The following is a 23723-nucleotide window of genomic DNA, read 5'->3' as shown; positions in this document are numbered from 1 at the left end:
ATGTTTGTCAGTGATACTCGATTTTGAAGATGCCCGTAAAATGCACTGTGCTTACTGTAGTGCAGCCTGATCTAAGAGTTTTAATGGTATCTAACCCAATGCAGGCAAAATAACAACACGTAAACATAACATAGATGCCAGACGCTTTTTGTGAGTAAAGCTTAAGAAAGTAAGTAGTTTGTGTCTGACAAAATGTGGATAAATGTAAGTTTATATTAATTATTGACTAAATTAAGACTAATATCTAAACATACGTATTTGTATTACAATAGTGTTTGTCTTGAATAGGTATAGTAATCCGGACACTGCATATGTCAATATGTTATTTCTTAATTAACAATTTAAATCAATTAAAAATTATTTCAATTATATTGTGATGGAAAAGAAAATTTCTTTAGTAATTTAAAATTAGTTTACATGTAAATATGTTTATTTAGAATAAACAAACACAATCTTAATATGTTACGGACTCTTAGTTGGAGACTCCATAGGAGGTTTTGGGGATTCCGATAATGACGTCACGTTTGCGCATGCTCAAATTTTGGCCGTCAAAACTGCGACCATTCTGCTAGTGTTTGCATTGATGAAGCACATCGTGATAAGGTTACAAACATATTCGCGACCCTTTTGAAGAACAAAAAATAATCAGAAATTGAAAGTCTTTCAGATTAAATTGAATCCAATGAACGAACACAAATAAGGACGAAAACAAACAACAAATTGATTGATTTTATTTAATCAACATATAGAAACTGATTTGAACCTATTTGTCTGTAAAACTTACCTTGTTACAGATTAACTAAATCCTCTTGATAAATGTTGTTTTTTTTTATTTAATTGTTCACACCAACTTTGACACTTTTGTTTCATCATTTTAACCCAGTGTTTATTTGCCCCTTTCTTTATCACAAACCAATTATCTCGATATGATCAGATACTGTCCAGACTATTACTAAGAAAACAGTGCGTCATAAACCCAGGGACCTATACTTGTATGACTCTGTATGGGGTCTCTGCATAAACCACATGTGTCTGGTCATTAAACACAATTTATGATACCTCCATGTCATCTCTCGACATATTAAGTAAAAAAATTAACAGTTGCTTTGCTATTTGAACATATTTAAAAATAGACATTTGTCCGAAATGGATTAACAGCTAGGAACTATTAAGTATATATATAAGCCAGTTTTAACATAATAATAAAGTGTTTAATAACTATACATTTAAAATATTGTACACATTAACTGCTACACAATTAACGTATTTAACGGATACCTGCAAATGTAAATTCTGCTATAATGTGTAAAGATCGTGCGTTACTGCAGTGTTCGAAACATCATCATGAAAACAAGCAATCGCATTTGGTCATTATAGGGAAATAAAATACTTGCGTTAAATAAATTAAATGTGTAGATTAATGGTATCATAAAATGCTAGATTTGTATCGCTCATTATCACTACAGACGAGTTTTCAATATACGTGTACATGCAAAGACAGTTCAATTTGCAAAATATGCAGGTGTTTTTTTCAATTTGAATACTTAAATTTATTAATATTTTCATTCAATGTTAACGAAATGAAAATTCAGTCAATGTAAAAGAAAATTAAAATACATTTCAAGATTGAAATGTATTGAGCTATTTTAGGACTTTTTTTTATAACTGATTCAATGCACCCCTTACACTAAATTTCAATCCCGGATGAAAAATAACACTATCGCATCCACAGCACTTATAATAATATTCAAATCATTATATGTTTTATTATTTTTGAAATATCATTAATTAAATTCTTATTTTAAAAAAGAATACGGGTATTTATAGTTTTTGTTTTGTGAAATTGTAAGTATTAGGTCTTCCGACGACCTTTACTCTGATACAATGTAATTGGCCGCGATCAAGAAGTTGACGGCCAATCTATTTTTAGTAACGGAAAACCCCTCTTGTGACGTCACACAAAACCTCCTATATGAAACTGCTGGTACATATAGATGGGAAATGGATTGAGGCAAAATACACTGTTTGTACAAATCAATCTTAACTATCATTTAAAGTGAAGCCTTTAGTTGTGATGATATAGAATTATAGCCTGCCTAAGACAAAGTTCAATTCAGAGAAAGACTTTTCCTGCTGTAATTATTGAGTGATGGTCATGCAACCAGGTACTCTACATACTACAGGCCACTCTTTATTTTGCATTGACTTGAATTGTATTTTTTGCCTCTTCTGATTCACTAACATGTGTAAATGTCTGTTTGTTTGCATGATTATTACTGATACAATGTCTCAACATTAACATGGATTGTATTAAACTTTGAGAAACTGGCATCATTTTTGTCTCTTATAAGTTATAAACTTAATTTGATTGATTTGATATGTTATGCTGATTTTATTGTTGTACAGACCATTATATGTGCGATTATCAGTCGGTCAAATTGTCTCCCTTATCAGTTCCATTATATGAGATTACCCTGACAACTTATTTTTATGCCCCCGGTAGGGTGGCATATTGCAGTTGAACTGTCCGTCAGTCAATCAGTCTGTCCGTCCGTCAGAAAACCTTAACATTGGCCATAACTTTTGCAATATTGAAGATAGCAACTTTATATTTGGCATGAATGTGTTTCTCATGAAGCTTCACATTTTGAGTGTTGAAAAGTCAAGGTCATCCTTCAAGGTCAAAAGTCAAAAAATAAAATCCAAGGGAAGTAATAAGTTTTAAAAGGGAGATAATTTCTAAACCTAACAAATGATATATTGAAATTTTATTTCAAAGCGGCGCAATAGGGGGCATTGTGTTTCTGACAAACACATCTCTTGTACTTTGATATTGCTTTTGGGTGTTAAGTGTTACCTATGTTGGTGCTGAGAAAAAAAAGTAGTAGCCAAATTTCAGCGTTGCAGCCAATGACGACCACATGATAAGCTTTTTATGACCCCGGTAGGGTGGCATATAGCAGTTGAACTGTCAGTCAGTCTGTCCGTCCGTCCGAAAACTTTAACTTTGGCCATAACTTTTGCAATATTAAAGATAGCAACTTCATATTTGGCATGCATGTGTATCTTATGGAGCTGCACATTTTGAGTGGTGAAAAGTCAAGGTCAAGGTCATCCTTCAAGGTCAAGGTTGAAAAAAACAAATCCAAGGGAAGTAACAAGCTTTAAAGGGAAATAATTTATATTTATCATTTGGCAGGTTCAGATCATTTTTACAAGGGAAGTAATATTTTTAAAGGGATATAATCAAGAACAAAATTATTTAAATCAAAGCGGCGCAGTAAGGGGCATTGTGTTTCAGACAAACACATCTCTTGTTAGTTCTATGTATGAGTGTACCTGTAACAACATTATTATTATCATAAATGTATTGATATCCATAAGCATTGTAATAAATAATCATGCAGTGATTTTTTGTGCTCAAAATTACAGCCGATTTTCGGCTTTTTCCCAATCGCAAAATTCCACATTTTTTCCCCAAAATCTGACCAAAATTTCCCCAAAAAGCCCAATTTCAAAAAAAAAAAATTTTTTTTTATTTTTTTCTAAAATTGAAGTCTCTTATCACTAAATTATGATTTCTTTACTCTAGATCTCAACTTTATTTTTTAAACATCCTACAAAATATATAACTTTAATTTAGTCCTTTTTGACAATAAATAATTCCTTAATTTGCCACTTTTATTCATTAAAAAAATCCGTTGTAAAATACAGATAAACTGCTTTCCACTAATGTCATCAGCTAGGTACCACTTGTCATTGCTTGTTTCGCCCTTTTAAACCTAGGACAAGCTCTAAGTGGCGGGCGGCAGTGTTGATCAGACACTACCCATTAGTGGATGGCTTCCAGCTACTGGCGTTCCTCCTAAGCCACAGCCAGCTGGAGCTTCTTTCTGCTGCCTGTGATACCTTCTTAATGGCCAGCTTTCTCGCCTGTCCCTCTATTCCCATATCCTGGAACATCTTTCCCAGCGATGGTGCAGGAAACCCTCTGCATCCCACTTCAATCGGGTAGTTCCATGCTCTCCACCCGGCCTCTCTACATTCCTGGACGAGATCTTCGTACTTGGCCTTCTTTCTCTCATGTGCCTGAGTACATCTTTCTTCCCACGGGACAGTCAGCTCTACCAGGATGATCTTCTTTGTCTTTCCGGAGACCATCACAATGTCTGGGCGTAGGGTAGTGTGGACAATGTCTGGAAACTGCAGCTGTTTCATAAGATCTGCCCGTAGTTCCCAGTCATTTGTGCCGTCTAGGATACTCGGATGTCCTCCCTTTGTACCCTTCATTACTGTCCCTGCTGGTACAAAGTTGCTGTGCTTTGCCCCTGCATGTACTCGTGCCTTCTTCTTGTGTCTCTCAAGTGTATCCGCTACCTCTCGGAGTACCTGGTCATGTCTCCAGCGGTATCTCCCCTGGGCAAGTGCTTCCTTACACGAGGACAAGATGTGATCCAGGGTAGCTCTTCCTCCACATAGGGTGCATTCTGCTGTTTCTATCAGCCCCCATCTCTGGAGATTCGCCGGTGTTGGCAAGACATCATAAACTGCCCGGATCAGGAACTGCAGTTGAAAAAACTGGTACTTCCAGATATCTGTCCATGACAGTTTCCTCCCTGTTGTCTGCCACTTTGTCCAGCTTCCCTGGCTCCCCATCTGGACTGCTTTCACCTTTCTTATCTCTTCTTCTTCCTTTCGGATTTCGCTCTGAACAAGTTCTCTTCTTTGGACTGTTGTGGCTGAACTCCACGGTTGTCTAGTGTTCAAGCCGAGTCCCTGTCTACCTTGACAACTTGTTCCCACTATGTCTTGATGTCTCAGTCGACTCTCTGCCTGCTCAACTGCATTCGATGATGACCATCTTCTTCCAGTTCTGACCTCTATCCCTGCATTTCTAATGCTCATGTCACTAGAGTCTCGTAGGGTCAACACGAGCCTTGCCTTACTAACTTTGTACTCCTCTACAATTGATGAAAGAGGGAGCTGCAACATTCCGGTTCTGTTGTAGAGTCCAATACTTGTCATACATGATGGAAGTCCGAACCATCGTCTCAGGCTCTTGTTTATCATGCTTTCCAAGCTATCAACCGTCGATGTTGGGATCTCATACAACATTAGTGGCCACAGGAGACGGGGCAGGAGGCCATGCTGGAAAAGCCATGCCTTGAACTTCCCTGGTAGGCCTGTTCCCTCTATCTTTGCAAGCCCATTCCTCAGTTGCTGCCTGATGCGCTCTGTGTTATTTCTGCTATCACCCAGTGTGGTGTCAAACCATTTACCCAAGCACTTGACGGGGTTGTCAATAAGTGATGGGATATCCTCGCCCTGTACCCTGAGTGTTGTCTTCTGCCAGACTTTACCTCTTCTCAAGATAAGAAATCTTGACTTCCTTGGTTTGAAGGCCATTCTAGCTCATGACACAACATCTTCAAGGGCTGATAGGATCCATCGAGCTTGTATGTGGGACTCTGTTGTGATAGTCAGATCATCCATAAATCCCCTCTGTGGTGGAAGTCTGATATCTGTCTGGGTCTTCGGTCCCCTTGACTCCCTGTCTCCGGCTTTGATGATGAGATTCATAGCGGCGATGAACAGTACTACTGACACTGTGCAGCCGGTTACAATCCCCTTCTGAAGCTGTATCCAGGATGTTGTAAAGTTCTTTGTTGTGAAGCGCATGTTGATGTTTCTGTAGTAGCTTCTGACAATGCTCTGAATATGTTCTGGTACATGGTGGTGTTTCAGAGCAAACTCTATTACCTGGTGGGGTACCGTGCCATACGCATTTGCTAGATCCAGCCATACAACTGTGAGATCTGTCTTGTTGATCTTAGCTTCCCTGATTAACTGGCTAATAGCGCATGTGTGTTCAATGCAGCCAGAGAATCCTGGAACACCTCCCTTCTGTGCTGATGTGTCAATGTACCCATTACTGGTCATGAATGTTGTAAGACGCCTGGCAACCACTGACATGAAGATCTTGCCCTCCACATTCAACAATGATATTGTCCGGAACTGTCCAATATCCTTGGAAACCTCCTCCTTTGGGACGAAGATGCCTTCTGCTCGCTGCCACTCCACAGGTACATCTCCTTTACGCCAGACCACCTTCAATAGTTTCCACAACCGTCTCAGCAGTTTTGGGCATGACTTGTACACCTTGTAAGGTATTCCATTTGGGCCTGGTGCTGACTTGGATCTAGCCTTCTTGATTATATCTTGGACCTCCTTGAGGGTTGGTTCTCCCTCAGTAAATGCAACAATGGGCATGGGTACTGGGGCTATGCGTTCATGTCCCTCCATCCGCATATGTCTCGCCTGATCAGAGTGCGTGTTCTTCAGATGCTCTTCAACCTCCTCTTTAGAACAATTCAGCTGTCCCGCTTTCTTCTCTTCAAGGATTTCCTTGCTAAAACCATAGGGATTGGAAAGAAATCGTGATCTTTGTCTGGCCTTCTCCCTTCTGGCTTTTCGTATCCTTTCCGCTTTCCTCAGGTCTTGAAGTCTGCGTCTGGTGTGGTCTCGTAGTTCCTGTAGACCAATTTTCTCTAGCTCTGATGCCTGTCTGTACTGGTTCCCCAAGTTGCGAAGGTCCTTCCTCAACTTCTCTATTTCTATCTGCCGTCTGTTCTTGGCGACTGTAGTCTGCTTCCTTTCCGATGGTGTCACCCCAAATCTTTCCTTCCCGACTGCATATATCAGTCTACACATACTCCGCAGTTTCCTTTCTACTGTTCCAAGTAACACCTGTTCCACGATGCCATCTACATCCTCATCAAACTCCTAACACTGTTTCTCGTTCATAGCTGGCCATTTGATGCGCTCTAGTCTGTCATCTGTACGACTGCCCTGGCTACCAAGATCATGTTCTGGTCTTGTAGGCTTATCCACCTGTTCCACCTCAGATTCGTGGAGATCCTCAGCACTGTGGTGTTCTTCCTGGCTGTGGTCCTCCTGTGTCTCACCAGACAAGTCTGTGCACTGTCTCTGCTCCGGATCAGGCTGACAACCCTTCCTAGACCGGTGTATCTTGAGACCCCTGGCATTCTTACAGATTTTCCCGCAAACACACTGAGCTGTCTCTGTATAGGCCTCACCTGTCAATGTCCGTTGAACTAGCCGTGTCGATTCCGTTGTGTCCGTCCTATTGGATCTCTCTTCCACCCCCCCTCTCGGAAGACCCTGGGGGTATCTTTTTGTATGTCTTGTTGTAGCTGTTCTGTGGGTTACTCCTTACGGAGTCATCATCTTGGGGTGCCAGCCCTTGATGCCCAATTCCAGTCTCTCCTGGATGTCCACTGTCTCTCCAGTTGTCACCAATCTATTCCTGGTTGTCATCCAGTCTTTCCTGGAAGTCACTGATTCCTCAGAAGTCATGTTGTAAAATACAGATAAACTGCTTTCCACTAATGTCATCAGCTAGGTACCACTTGTCATTGCTTGTTTCGCCCTTTTAAACCTAGGACAAGCTCTAAGTGGCGGGCGGCAGTGTTGATCAGACACTACCCATTAGTGGATGGCTTTCAGCTACTGGCGTTCCTCCTAAGCCACAGCCAGCTGGAGCTTCTTTCTGCTGCCTGTGATACCTTCTTAATGGCCAGCTTTCTCGCCTGTCCCTCTATTCCCATATCCTGGAACATCTTTCCCAGCGATGGTGCAGGAAACCCTCTGCATCCCACTTCAATCGGGTAGTTCCATGCTCTCCACCAAATTTGACCAATTTGACCAGACATCTTGTCCCAAAATGGCTAGAAAACCCCCTGTACATGCACTTAAAAACAATATTAATTCTGTTACATATAATCATATATATAATGCTTAATTTTTTCAAATTTTATGGTTTATGGCGCTATTGTTCCCAATTTCACGGTTTATCGCGCTAATTTTTCCAATTCAAATGGCACAGGCTGTAACAAATAAATGCAAAAAAATCACTGTCATGCAAATCACATAAAAAGTCTGTTCACAGTGTAAAGCGGGACCAATTAAGGGACTAGCCATGTGGATTATCTACCTTAACAAGGCAGTTGTAATTTTGTTATCTGTGTATTCAGGTCGAAGTTTCTTGCAATTTATACGGCCTGAAAACAGAAATTTAGAGAGTGCATTTGAAAATCAGAGGGGCCATTTTTTTTTAATCGCGAAATTAATGAAAATCTGAATTTGATTGCCAACAAGGAATTGTAATCGCCAAATGCGATTTTGGTGATCTGTAAAACTAACATTGGTTATTATTGTTCTTTGGCAAAAATTCTTGTTTCCTGAAGACCCCTTTTACTTCAATTTTCTTTGTATTTCAGAAACAAGTGTAATCCAGGTGTATTTTGACTTGCTGACCTTGTATCAATACGATGCACAAAAGACAGTATTCAGACAATATTGGATCAAGACCCAGAACCATGGCAGTTTGTGCTGTAAGTAACTTTCCTTAAATACAACATATTCAAAGCTCTTGTCTGTTTTAAAGGTGGAAAATGTAGATTTTCTTTTGTCTGTCTGTATGTCAGATTTGTTTATGTTCCTAACTGGAAAAATATTGCTGCTAGAGTTAGGAAACATAACAATTATGTTTGACAGCAGATCCTCTTGAACACCTTGTTTGGTCCATTTTAGTTTTTCTGTAAGCAGAATATTAAAACAATAGTGGAATAGTGAGGCATCTGCTACCTTCAGAAATATTTTTTTAGCTCATTCCTTACTTAATCCCTGGGAAAATCCCATTTCTGTTTGAAGCCAGCAGACTATTGAATGTCCAGTGACATGTACACTCTGATGATATGGCTAATGACTACTTTACTTGTATAGAGCAGTTTAAAGACATCATCGTCAATGTTTGTTTATGTGCAATTCAGGGGTGTGATATTTCTGCGGATTTTCGAGGATCAGGTTGTCAGGGGGTCATTTACGCAATTTGCGTAAATTCGTAAAACAATTGGGGAGGGGGGTACGACCCATTCCTTAGGCGTATTTCATCAGCGGACCATATTACACTGGTAGATTCTTCTTACGGTAAGCATTTTTTTAACGAGCGATGTCATTGACTGTTTATCCCAATCTTCCAATTAAAATCAGTCTTTTAAAATGTGTTTCATATGTCTTTGCTGATTCGTTTGCAAATGGCACCTTTGTGAAGCGAAAATAAAGATTATTGAATGAAAGAAGGAATCTCACAAAATCTCGGAGATTGAAAAATAATTGAAAAACAAATTTAAATGGGAAAGGGAAGAAACATAGCGGGTATACATTTGTAAATCAGAAAGCGATACCACTTTTGGAATGGGTACAGAACATCGACTGTCTTGGTTAGGCTAAAGTCATAGTCCATGTGAAAAAATTCTGAACAACGGATCCCATGGTAAATTGTCGTTAGTTGAACTCTTTAACATTGTTGACCTTATTTCGAATTTAAAGACATTGAGCTCCTAGAAAAGATTGCCGTCATCGTTCACAAGGATTGGAACACCCATTTATTTTGATCACAATTAATACTGGGGACTTTGAATAATATGTTGAATGTGAATTTAAAAAGGTTTTCAAAAATAAATATTGTTAATACGTTTAAGATGGTATTTATTTGTATGTGAGTTTTAAGGTTTATCCATGCGTTGTGCACGTGATTCGCATAGTCAAAATCAGTCTACAGAATTTTTCTCCCCTCAGACTTCACCTCAATCAAGTTAAAAAAGGACCAGCAAACCATGATGATTGTTCAATCTCAGCATTTTGCTGGGTTTGCCCTGCTGTATTTTTGTGTGAGATGGTCACCACTGAATCACTGCCATATTGACTGTGTGATGTTTTGAATGGAATTAAAGTAATCTTTCTCATCGACCCTATTACACTGATGCTAATTTCAGGCAAAAAGATGGGACCAGGGGTTCATGATAACAAATGATGCATAATGGAATTGTATTGTCAAATATATTAATGCGAATGTAGGCATACATGTCTGGTAAGTTATAACACTTTGTTGGTGTTTTTCCAGAATTGTGGATGCTCCTGTGATGGGAAAATCGTGGGAGATGCAAGGTAGGCTGTGACCCAAAAAATCTCCATCTCCATCAGTAGATCCTAGAATAAAGCCTACATTTATAATTAAGGCTTGGAAACTAGAATCTTGCATTGTTTGTTATTTTTGGTTCAATTTTGGATTTTTGTTAAGAAAAGAGACTAAATTCGATAAAAGTGGATAGTGTTATCCCGTATTAGCTTGTGTGACATGCACAGACTAATCTGGGACTTTATGTTTTCCAAGAACATGGTTCAATAAATAATTCTCGTCTCTGTTGCCAGTCACAGCCTTGACCTACAGCACCAGATCGAGGAGCTGATGAGTCGACTGCGACAGAGTCAAGTTAACATGGCCAACATGCAGACCGAGTATGATGACCGCCTGCAAAAGGCTAACTACGAACTGCTCAAGCTACGGGAAGAGTTCGTGAAACTGAGAGACAGATATGAAAGGCAAGGTGTAAATTTATAAACAAATTTTGTAGTTTGAACTTCCTGACATGACTTCCCTTGGATCAATATTGCTTTTAGCCAAAATTGGCCTAGTATAGCAAAATTGTTATAATTTTGGCATTTTATACGCGTTTTATGAAGAAAAATGTGTAACAATATAAAATGTTTCTTTGCATAATTTGGAAAATGTGTATGCATTGGCTAATTTGGCTGATGGTATAGTAAGCCCTGCCTAAGAATCGGAAGTTTTGGTTATAAATATAGATGTGTTTACTTTATAAAAAGGGCTTAAAAGTGAATGCAGCATGGTGAAGTATACATGTGTAGTTTATTTTCAATAAAAAAAAATCTTCATGTTAGAATCAAAATATTTTATGGTGTTTTCACTCCTTATTAGCCCCGGAAGTCATTTCTACTGAAGTCATGGTTGACTTTCATGCATCAATTATATATGTTTATTGGCTAATAGAAAACAATGAATTGATCATTATAAGTAAGTCAACAAATTAAATATATAGCTATATGCATAATGACTTTCAAGAGTTAGAGGTCAAAGTAAAGGTAAAGCTTGTGAACTGTCTAGAAGTCACATTCCTCCTTTGTTTTGAGGACATTTTATCAGAACATTGTTCTCTTGTTAACTGCGAAATAAAATGTCATTTTTGTACAAATCGTTGAATCAGGTAACCGTCCTGTGGCCCTGTGGGTCCTCTTGTTTGAAAAAAAAAGTTTCTTTTAAATGGTTGAACATGTCTGTATTTCATGTTATAAACATTCTGTTATAGGTTGATGGAAAGTCACAAAAGAATGCAGAAAATTAACAATAATTTGGAAAATAAAATTTTGAATACGGTGAGTGTATAGAATCAATTATGATTTGTATAAAAAGTAAATAGATTTATTGTAAGTGAACTTGAAAAAAATCAGTATTTACTAAAAGTATGTGCATAATACTTATGTTGCCAATAATAGGCAGCATAGGATTTCAAAACTGATCAGCTCAAATAAACCTTATATATGTCAGATGTGTCACATAAAATCACCATGTTGGTTGATTCAAGGTCAAGGTCGCAGTAAAAATGTGAAGTTTGTGCATCGTCCTTGTTTGTTTCGTCATTTTAAGAAGACATGTTGTACTAACCAACTAGGGCGCTTGCTTAAAGGTCAATGTCACATTGGTGAAGAAGGCTTTATGTGTAGCAACAAAGTTACAAATGATTGGTACATACATTGTACATACACGCTGAGGTAACTTTCACATTATGTGTGGCAAACAGCATTGGTTATTGTGCCCAGTGAAATATAGCTGGGCATCTGTGTCCGTTCGACACATTTCTTCTAATCTAATCAAGTTGAGATATAGAAAGAATAATTGACTATATTTAATACATTATTGACCAGTATGAGTAATGTGTTAAATCATTCTGTACAGTACTTCCCAATGTTACTAAAAACTGATAAACTTGTATCAATTATATTTATACATGTAGACATTTTATGCACATCATGCGAAAATGGGTCTTATGCCATATTCTGTCAGCCTAGCTCAATACCAACCTGGGCAAGCACACAATCGGGTCAGGAGCTATGCTGTCCACTCAGTCACGCAAGGTTTCTTGGCCTTATTAGCAGACACAGTAGCTCCTGACCATGCTCAGTCGGTTGGTGAGGAGCTACGCTTGCCTCACATGAATTAAGACCCATTTTTGCATTACACAGCTGATTATTGCTTCAGTTTTTGCATTTATGTATTTATTCCTGTTGGTCAGGTGAACAGCTCAGAGTCTGATAAGACATCTCTCCAGAACGAGGTAGCCAAAATGACGTCCAAACTTGTGGAAGCAAAAACATTGATCTGCGAACTGGAGGAGGAGAATGTAACACAAATCAAAATCTTATATAACCCTTTGCATGCTGGGAAATTTGTCGTCTGCTAAAATGTTGTCTGCTGAATTTCTAAAATTAGCATTTTCTTCGATTTTTTTTCGAAGAATACTATCAGAAAAGCAAACAGTTTGGATCCAGATGAGACGCCACGTTCTGTGGCGTCTCATCTGGATCCAAACTGTTTGCAAAGGCCTTCAATATTCGGTTCCCGCACTGAAAGAGATAAAATATGTTTGTAAAACTGTGATTGTGTGTACATAGAGAGATACAACATTTTATTATTTAAATATTTAATCAAATTGAACATCAAAAAACTGTCTTCCATTATGCTATGCTTATAAACCATGACAGTGCTTGTAACAAGTTTTTTACTTTATTATGCTCACTGAATAGCTTTTTCAGTATTAGACATATACATGTATAGTAGGTGTCTGTCCTTCTGAGACACTTAATTTTCAGATTATTGTACTGCAATTAACTCTTTCAGTGCTGGAACCGAATTTTGAAGGCCTTTGCAAACAGTTTGGATCCAGATGAGACGCCACAGAACGTGGCGTCTCATCAGGATCCAAACTGTTTGATATTCTGATAGTTTTCTGTAAAAAAAAATTCGAAGAAAATGATAATTTTAGAAATTCAGCAGACGACATTTTAGCAGACGACAAATTTCCCAGCATGCAAAGGGTTAAAAGCATGACTATTGTGATGAATCATAATCTCAATAGGTAAAGGAGGTGTGTATACGACAAGGATGTCCTGCTTCAAAACTGTGTCTTGGAGTTTTATGACTTTTAGTAATATTTCGATTAATGTGTATTGCACAATTAATTTCTTCTCCCGGCTATCTCTTAAGTCATCGAACATTCAAGCAGTTTGCATCATCTTCTTGGTAAAGAAACTTCCTGCACAATTTCATGAGTACAAATTTTTCCATTAAATCTAAGATGCTTCCAAATTTTCCTCTGTTAAGATTAACCCTTTGCATGCTGGGTAATTTGTCGTCTGCTAAAATGTCGTCTGCTTAATTTCTAAAATTAGCATTTTCTTCGATTTTTTTTCAAAGAATACTATCAGAATAGCAAACAGTTTGGATCCAGATGAGACGCCACGTTCTGTGGCGTCTCATCTGGATCCAAACTGTTTGCAAAGGCCTTCACAACTCGGTTCCCGCACTGTAAGGATTAAAGGCCTGCTGAATGAATGACATATACCAGATCTATCAAACCGCAAACTGAACACAATTGAACTTTTGCTGTGGGAAACTCATGTGGCTTAAGTGTCATTACTTTAATTTACTTTTGAGAGTTATTGACAGTTCTGCTATAATGTGGACTCCACAGGCTTATTTTGAACAACAAATTACAAACATGCATTAAGCCCCGTTTTCCAAAAGTACTGCTAAATATGTTGTTTTCAATATTCATTTCCAGGAGAGGTTCAGATCGGACTGCAGTTTAGCCGTACATCTGCTCCAGTGCAAACCCAGCAACTTTGTAGGGCAGAGATTGCCTTCTGTAAGCATTACACATTGATTTGACTTCTTTTTCGCTTAATTTTGAAAGCCCTCTTTATAGTTTAAGGATTGTCGGACTCAACCTTAAAACTGAGTCTCCTTCAGGGAAAACTGAGCTCAATGCATGTGGGTAAAGTGAACTGAGCTCAATGCATGTGGGTAAAGTGTGTTCCAGATTGCACAGGCTAATCATAATATAATACTTTTCCCCTAAACTGGAATTTTTGTGTACACAGGGTGAGGTTCTTCCATTAAATGAAAAATTTGATAAAAGCACAAAGTGCAGCTTCTGATTAGCCTATGTTGACTGCACTGTTTAATCTGAGACGACACTTTACGCACATTCATTAAACCCAGTTTTCCCAGCCTATGTTGACTGCACTGTTTAATCTGGGACGACACTTTACGCACATTTATTAAACCCCGTTTTCCCAGCCTATTTTGACTGCACTGTTTAATCTGGGACGACACTTTACACACATTCATTTAACCCCGTTTTCCCAGCCTATGTTGACTGCACTGTTTAATCTGGGACGACACTTTACGCACATTCATTAAACCCTGTTTTTCCAGCCTATGTTGACTGCACTGTTTAATCTGGGACGACACTTTACGCACATTCATTAAACCCTGTTTTCCCAGCCTATGTTGACTGCACTGTTTAATCTGGGACGACACTTTACGCACATTCAATAAACCCCGTTTTCCCAGCCTATGTTGACTGCACTGTTTAATCTGGGACGACACTTTACGCACATTCATTAAACCCTGTTTTCCCAGCCTATGTTAACTGCACTGTTTAATCTGGGACGACACTTTACGCACATTCATTAAACCCTGTTTTCCCAGCCTATGTTGACTGCACTGTTTAATCTGGGACGACACTTTACGCACATTCATTTATCTGGGACGACACTTTATGCACATTCATTAACCTGGGACGACACTTTATGCACATTCATTAATCTGGGACGACACCTTACGCACATTCATTAATCTGGGACGACACTTTATGCACATTCATTAATCTGGGACGACACTTTACGCACATTCATTAATCTGGGACGACACCTTACGCACATTCATTAATCTGGGACAACACCTTACGCACATTCATTAATCTGGGACGACATTCTTCGCACATTCATTAAACCCTGTTTTCCCAGAGTGAGGCTAAATTAATGAATTGACTTTTTTTTAAATGTGTTTCTCTTGGGCTAGGCCCATATCTGGCTAATAACATTTGGTACTGCATTATTGTGGTGTTTGTTATAGTGCATTACATAATTAATTTAATGGTATGGTAAAAATAAAGTAGGTTATTATACCCCAGCTACAAAGTACCATTGAGGTATGCAAGAATCACCTATGGACGTGTGTTTGTCCGTGTAAACCAACGTTTTCCAGAAAATACTTTTACACTTCCAAACAGTAAACATCAGACTTTTAAACTTTCATGCATTGTTCTTTACTATATGATGATGGACATTTGCAATTTGTTAAATTATCCTATGTAATAAAAAAATATTAAGTTATGACACTTTTCAACAAAGAATTTCAATTTCATGGATTTTGATTTTATGATTATAAAATATTTGCTTCATGGGTATATTTAGCACTTCTTTGACAAACTCTAGTTTACATGTTAACATAAGTGATGCACTTGTTGATATAAATGTTGCAGTTGTTGCCATCAATGTTCCAGTGGTTAACATCAATGTTTGAGTGGTTAACATCAATTTTGCAGTTGTTAACATCAATGTTGACGTTGTTGACATAAATGTTGTAGACTAGTTTAATTCTTAAAATCAATGTTGCAGTTAATCTAGGTTACATGGTAATATCAATGTTGCAGAATGCAGATTCTAGTTGTTCATATGTACATAAATGTTTCAGACTCTAGTTTACATGTTAACAACATTTTTTCAGTCTTTTTTTATGTCATCATCAATGTTGAAGTACTGGTAACTATATTTTAAATGTAAACATCAATGTTACAGTTGTTAACACCAATTTTGCCTTAAATCTAGTTTATATGATTACATCAATGTTGCAGTCTCTAGTATACATATTAACATTAACATTAATGTTTCTGACTCTTGTTTACACATACACAGACTCTTGTTAGCATGTTAACACCAATCTGGAAGGCTTTGGTTTATATGTCAACATCAGAGTTGCAGACTCTGGTTAACATGTAAACATCAATGTTGCAGACTCTTGTTTACATCTTAACATTAATGTTTCTGTAAATTTTGTTTACATCTAAACATCAATGTTGCTCTCTTGAATGTTGCTCAATTTTACATGCTAACATTAACGTTGCAGAAGCTAGCTTAAATTCTTACATCAATGTTACAGTATTCTAGTTTACATGTTGACATCAATGCTGCAGTGGACTAGTTTACATGTAAACATCAATATTGCATACTTAAATTTTCATGATAATATCAGAGTTGCAGACCCTGGTTCACCTCATTGTTGGAGACTCTAGTTTACATGTTAACATTGCTGTTGAAGTAAATCTAGTTTTCATGATAACATCAATGTTGCTCTAGTTTCCATGCTAACATTAATGTTGCAGACTATAGTTTACATTTTAACATCAATGTTGCAGTAACTCTAGTTTACATATTTCATCAATATTGCTCTTGTTTGTTTATACGCTTAAATATCAATTTGCAAACTCTTGTTTAAATGTTTCATCAACATTACTCTGGTTTACATGTTTACATCAGTGTTGCAGTAACTCTGGTTTGCATGTTCACATCAATGTTGGAGACTCTAGTTTACATGATAATATACATGTTGGAGACTCTAGTTCACATAGCAATTCCGCAAACTCTAGTTTATATGTTACATCAATATTACTCTGCTTTACATGTTCACATCAATGTTGCAGTAACTTTAGTTTACATTTTCACATCAATGTTGCAGACTCTAGTTTACATTTAAATATCAATGTTGCAGTAACTCTAGTTTACATGTAAATATCAATGTTGCAGTTGCCTATAGATCTCCAAGAGCGCATAAAGACTCAAATGACAAGTGAGCAACTCATGAACCTACGAAATGCTAAACCTGAAACGCCAAAGCTTATCCACATTCCTATGCAGACTTTCCCGCCCACTGCCATGGTTTACTCGGTCCCTAATCCAGCCCCTAAGGACCATGAGCAGGATCCTTTGATGGTTCCTGTGAGCCTCATAGCAAAGGTGCTTGCACCCCCAGAAATGAGGCAGCGACAGCTACGGACTTATTTCTGTGTTAAGTGTAAGGAGGACTATCCATATGCAAATAAAGAGACACAAACATGCGTACTGGCTTTGCAGGACGGAGATAAACATGTGAAAGGTGCGGTTAAGGTGCATAGGAAAGTCAGGCATCATTCGAATTCGTCATTGGAAAGTGATGTGACGTTCTCGCCTTGAGGCTTCAACAAATGCATGCTTAACCTTTTTATTATGCCCCCGGATCAAATGATCGGGGGTATATTGTTTTTGGCCTGTCTGTCTGTCTGTCTGTCAATGTATGTATGTGTCTGTCCCAAAAGTTTAACCTTGCTCATAACTTTTGCAATATTGAAGATAGCAACTTGATATTTGGCATGATGTGTATCCCATGGAGCTGCACATTTTGAGTGGTGAAAGGTCAAGGTCATCCTTCAAGGTCAAAGGTCAATATATGGCTTCAAAGCGCAGTAGGCAGCATTATGTTTTACAAACGCTCATTTTTTATATGGTTATGCGATAATTTTGTTTATGCAATGGTTAAGGTGTTGAAAATAATTTATTTTCATGTTTCAAGCAGGAATATTATTTCAACCTCTTTAATGTTATTATTTTATTTGTTTTCAAGAAGCATTTAATGACCTTCAAAACATGCCAAAATTTGTGAAAAGGCCCCTTTAACCATTTACCAATTAAATTTGTATTTTGATGCATTTGTTGTCTCTTAGAAAGTTAAATTTAATGAAAGACCTGTTTTACAAGATTCAAGTTTTTAAGGCTTCATTTCCAATCCTTTGATACTGAAGAGCAGCAAACAGCATAAAACCTAAACAGACTGCGAGTTACTCGCAGGCTGTTCTGTTTTTCTGCTGTTTGCACATAGCCATTTTCACTTTGCTTCTGAGTGGGAAAGGGTTAATACAGGTCTATTAATGCATGATGGTGTTTTTATCAAAACTTTAATTTATTGTTAATTTTGTTGATTAAGAATGATACATTGTTAGCTCACCTGATTGCTCAGGTGAGCTTTTCTGACCGGTCTTTGTCCGTTGTATGTCTGTCCGTCTGTAAACATTTCTTCCTAAACACTCTAGAAGCCACATTTCTTGTCCCATCTTCATGAAACTTGGTCAAAAGCTTTGCCCCAATCAAATCTCGGCCGAGTTCGAAACTGGGTTGTGCCGGGTCAAAAACTAGGTCACTAGGTAAATAAAAAGAAAAACATTGTAAACACTGTAGAAGTCACATTTTATGTTCAATCTTCATGTAACTTTGTCAAAATGTTTGTCTTAATGATATCTTGATTGAGTTCAAAAGTGGTTCCTGTGTGTTGAAAAACATGGCCGCCAGTGGGCGGGGCAGTTTTCCTAATTTGGCTATAGAGAAACCTTGTAAACACTCTAGAAGTCACAATTTTTGCCCAATCATCATGAAAGTTGGTCAAAACATTGGTTTTATTGATATCTTGGACAAGTTTGAAAATGGTCGGGATTGGTGAAAAACAGGCTGCCAGTGGGCGGGGCATTTTTCTCTATATGTATATAGTGAAAACATGTGAACACAGTAGAAGTCACATTTTTGGCCCAATTTTCATGAAATTTGCTCAGAACATTTGTTTCCTTGATACGAGAGTTGAGTTCAAATATGGTTCCGGTCAGTTGAATAACATGGCTGCTGGGAGGGGGGCAGTTTTCTCATTATGTCCCCCCCCATTCGTAGAAGAGGGCGTATATTGTTTTGCTCATGTTGGTCCGTCCGTCCACCAGATGGTTTTCGGATGATAACTCAAGAGCGTTTATGCCAAGGATCATGAAACTTCATAGGTACATTGATAATGACTCGCAGATGACTCCTATTGATTTTTAGGTCACTAGGTCAAAGTTCAAGGTCAAGGTCATGATGACCCGAAATAGTAAAATGGTTTCCGGATGATAACTCAAGAACACTTATGCCTAGGATCATGAAACTTCATAGATACATTGATCATGACTCGCAGATGACCCCAATTAATTTTTAGATCACTAGGTCAAAGGTCAAGGTAACGGTGACCCAAAGCAGTAAAATGGTTTCCGGATGATAACTCAAGAAGGCTTATGCCTAGGATCATGAAACTTCATAGCTACATTGATCATGACTCGCAGATAACCCCCATTGATTTTCAGGTTTCTAGGTCAAAGGTCAAGGTCACGATGAAAACAGTAAAATGGTTTCCGGATGATAACTCAAGAACGCTTAGGCCTAGGATCATGAAACTTCATAGGTACATTGATCATAACTCGTAGATTACCCCTATTGATTTTCAGGTCACTAGGTCAAAGGTCAAGGTCACGATGACCCAAAATAGTAAAATGGTTTCCAGATGATAACTGAAGAACGCTTAGGCCTAAGATCATGAAATTTCATAGGTACATTGATCATGACTCGTAGATGACCCCTATTGATTTTTAGGTCAAAGGTCAAGGTCACGGTGACCTGAAATAGTAAAATGGTTTCCAGATGATAACTCAAGAGCGCTTATGCCTAGGATCATGAAACTTCATAGGTACATTGATCATGACTGGAAGATGACCCCTATCGATTTTTAGGTCACTAGGTCAAAGGTCAAGGTTGGGGTGACCTGAAATAGTAAAATGGTTTCTGGATGATAACTCAAGAACGCTTATGCCTAGGATCATAAAACTTCATAGGTACAATTATCATGACTCGCAGATGACCCCTATTGATTTTCAGGTCACGAGGTCAAAGGTCAAGGTCATGATGACCTGAAATAGTAAAATGGTTTCTGGATGATAACTCAAGAACGCTTATGCCTAGGTTCATGAAACTTCATAGGTATATTGATCATGACTCGCAGATGACCCCTATTGATTATCAGGTCACTAGGTCAAATGCCAAGGTCACAGTGCCAAATAACGTATTCACACAATGGCTGTCAAGGTCACGGGGACTCAACTTAGAAAAATGGTTTCTGGATGATAACTCAAGAATGCTTACGCCTAAGATCATGAAACTTCATAGGTATGTTGATCATGACTCTCAGATGAAATAATGATGAAACTTGACCAGGATGTTTGTCTGGACAATATCTAGGTCAAGTTTGACATTTGGTAAAGATTGAATGAACGACTCCTCTCAGTTGAGTGAACTAGGGCCATCTTGGCCCTCTTGTTATTAAGTTTTAAGAAAATGGCTATTAGTTGTTAGGAGTGAATTTTTTATCATATCATATCTATTAGTGCTCAGCATTATATATTTTATTATCACAATGCGTGTGTTTTATAGAGGGATATGTCTTATTAACGGGAAAGCAAGGTTGCATCAATATTAACAGAAGGCAGATTTCATTTTTCAGCTGATTCTATTATTATGTAAGCAAGTTATTATTAAGAATGTTTTATTTAAAAAACATTCTTGTACCATGCTTCTCGTATAAGCTGTAAATTTTTAAAATAAAAGAGCACAAAATAAGTGTAATTTACATAGTCAAAATGTAATTAAGTTGCAGGTGAATAATCATTATCTTAAACTGGTTACTTTATTATGCTCCACTAAAAAGATTTGAAGGGAGTATATAGTCCACCGCTTTGTCTGTCCATGCGTGAGTCCGTGTCTGTCCTTCTGTGCACAATTTGTCCGGGCTATTTCTCAGCAGCTAATGACTGGAATTCAATGAAACTTTACGGGAAGCTTCACTACCAATAGGAGATGTGCATATTATCAGCAGGTTATGGTCTGATGATTTTTCACCGAGTTATGGCCCTTTAAAATTTTCCATTAACTGTACATAAAGTGCAATTCTTGTCCCCCCAACTACTAGACGTTTCCTTTTATCTGAATATATAGTGCAATATTGTGACAAAAAAACACTTTGGGGAGCATCACCCGTCTCCGACGGTTTTTTGTTTTACTACTTTCTGGACGATTTTTTACTTTCAAATATGTTCTCTTTTATTCAAAGAGCTTAATAAAACCACTTTTCTTTCATTTGCCAAATGGAATTATAGGATATATGTGGATAATGGTGTAATTATAAATGTTAACTTTTGTGTAAGCTGCGACAATATTGTTAGCCATTTATAAATGATATTACATGGGTACTCCTTCAAAAGGTATTTGAGGGATTAAGAAGAAAAAAAACACATTATCTTGTCAATCAAAACAAAACTGATTTCTGTCCAAGACGCAAGTCTTAATACAAGTGTTATTAAAATATGTGTCTTGTGTGTGAAAGCTGGTCATGATGCATGTGCGTAAAGTGTCGTCCCAGATTAGCCTGTGCAGTCCGCACAGGCTAATCAGGGACGACACTTTCCGCTTAAATGGTATTTTCCATTTAAAAGAAGTCCCTTTTTACCGAAAATCTAGTTTAAGCGGAAAGTGTTGTCCCTGATAAGCCTCTGCAGACTGCACAGGCTAATCTGGGACGACACTTTACGCACACGCATTATGACCAGTTTTCTCAGAACACGACACATTAAATAATGTAAATGAGCCTTGCTCTTGAAAAAGGGTCTGAATGCATGTCGGTAAAGTGTTGTCCCAGATTAGCCTGTGTAATCTGCATTGGTATATCAGGAATGACACCGTCTATTGTATTTATCATTTAAAAGAAGCAAAAAGTCTGTTACAGCAGAAAGTGTCGTCCCAGACCAGCCTTTTAAACTGCACAGGCTGATCTGGAATACACTTTAACCCTTTAAGTGCGGGAACCGAATTTTGAAGGCCTTTGCAAACAGTTTGGATCCAGATGAGACGACACAGAACGTGGCGTCTCATCAGGATCCAAACTGTTTGCTATTCTGATAGTATTCTTCGAAAAAAATCTAAGAAAATGCTAATTTTAGAAATTCAGCAGATTACATTTTAGCAGACGACAAATTTCCCAGCATGCAAAGGGTTAAGTACATACAATATGCTCAATTTTCCCAGAGCGAGCCCAAATATCATAATGTACATATAAGGGGTGTGTATCAAAATATTGCTATAAACAAATATGCGGGCTTGCTTAGCATTTAATGTGTGGGCTTGCTAAACATTTAATATGTGGGCTTGATAAACATTTAATATGTGGGCTTGATAAACATTTAATGTGTGGCATTGCTGAACATTTAATGTGTGAGATTGCTTAACATTTAATGTGTGGGCTTGCTAAATATTTAATGTGTTGGCTTGCTAAACATTTAATATGTGGGATTGATATACATTTAATGTGTGGGATTACTAAACATTTAATGTATGGGATTACTTAACATTTAATGTGTGGGATTGCTAAACATTTGATGTTTGGGCTTACTAAACATTTAATGTGTGGGATTGCTATTTATTTAATTATTTAGTAAGTGTATGGCATGCTTTTTGCTCAATAAATTTGATTTTACAGGTCATGTTTTGATATTTTTTTTACAAATAAATGAGTGAAAATATGTATGAATTAAAAATATATATTTGAGAATAGAACTTAAATTATGTATTATAATATGTATAGTTTTCTACAGCAAAGTGATATATGTTTACATTTTGGTGGTGTGCAGATTAAATTATGTCTGCTGAACAAACTTCTTAAATGGTTTAGTGCGTGAACACTTTATTTATTTGCTCTCTGGCTTGCTGTTCATAATTCTAAATGATCAGATGCCATAGTTTTGTGATTTACCTTGTTTGGTTTTGTTGAAAGTAACAATTTAAAGCCATAATTTTAGCTTGAATTACTACAAAATGCATATGATGAGCTTTTGTGTTTGCCTTTCGGTAGTTGTTCTTTCGTAAAAGTTTACCTTTTGATCACTATAGGCCACATGTACTGCCCTTAAGTATATTTTGGCCTGGTTCTTAATTCAACAGGATCAATATAAGGTCAAAAGAAAGAGCTTGAAACACCACAAATTCTTCAATTCAAATGAAACATGCACACAACATTTGTTGTATGATATCTAGGCTGATCTTAAATATGGTGTAATTGAAAACATAGCTGCCAGTATGCGTGGCAGTTTTCCTTAACCCTTTCAGTGCGGGAACCGAATTTTGAAGGCCTTTGCAAACAGTTTGGATCCAGATGAGACGCCACAGAACGTGGCGTCTCATCAGGATCCAAACTGTTCGCTATTCTGATAATATTCTTTGAAAAAAAATCGAAGAAAATGCTAATTTTAGAAATTCAGCAGACAACATTTTAGCAGAAGACAAATTTCCCAGCGTTCAAAGGGTTAAATTGCTTTGGTGAAACCTCGTGAACACTGTACAAGGTACATGATTGGTCCAATCCTAGTAAATCTTGCTGAGAACATTTCGCCCCCCCGCCCCCCCCCCCCCCCCCCCCCCCCCCCTGGGTGTAAAAAAGTACCATGTGACATTTACATTGGAAGGTACGTGGTATCTGTTTGCACCAATGGGGCGATGTGTTCTAATGAGTTCTTGTCTCCACGGTCCAAAATGGTCTCAGTTTTTAAAAAGATGGCCTTTAGGAAGTGGGGTTGTATTCATGATATTGCTACAGCTACATGTATTGCTTGTGAACATAAAGTACGCACAATTTTTTATTTCTCTTTGGTCTTAATATAGCGTTTTAGTTTGAGTTTCTTTTTCAGTCATACATTGACTTGCTTTATGGTATTCCATTTCTTTCATACATT

General features: G+C 37.7%; 3 protein-coding genes across 3 annotated transcripts; 1 reads left to right on the top strand and 2 right to left on the bottom strand.

The window, feature by feature from the left end:
- Positions 1–67: 67 nt before the first annotated feature.
- On the top strand, positions 68–23412 carry LOC127871387 (tight junction-associated protein 1-like). The gene is made up of 8 exons (XM_052414256.1): positions 68–169; positions 8301–8414; positions 9986–10029; positions 10294–10464; positions 11250–11316; positions 12234–12341; positions 13782–13865; positions 16870–23412. The coding sequence occupies exons 2-8, from the start codon at positions 8352–8354 to the stop codon at positions 17293–17295; spliced, it is 963 nt and encodes a 320-aa protein (XP_052270216.1). The 5' UTR covers positions 68–169; positions 8301–8351; the 3' UTR covers positions 17296–23412.
- Positions 3826–5406, bottom strand: LOC127872577 (uncharacterized). The gene has a single exon (XM_052415904.1). It carries the CDS (start codon positions 5404–5406, stop codon positions 3826–3828), a length of 1581 nt encoding a protein of 526 aa, XP_052271864.1.
- LOC127872576 (uncharacterized) lies at positions 5413–6711 on the bottom strand. The gene has a single exon (XM_052415903.1). It carries the CDS (start codon positions 6709–6711, stop codon positions 5413–5415), a length of 1299 nt encoding a protein of 432 aa, XP_052271863.1.
- Positions 23413–23723: the final 311 nt, after the last annotated feature.

This window comes from Dreissena polymorpha, chromosome 3 (assembly GCF_020536995.1).
Source record: "Dreissena polymorpha isolate Duluth1 chromosome 3, UMN_Dpol_1.0, whole genome shotgun sequence".
NCBI lineage: Eukaryota > Metazoa > Mollusca > Bivalvia > Myida > Dreissenidae > Dreissena > Dreissena polymorpha.
Note: the sequence above shows the minus strand (reverse complement) of the source record. Positions and strands in the feature narration are given on the sequence as shown.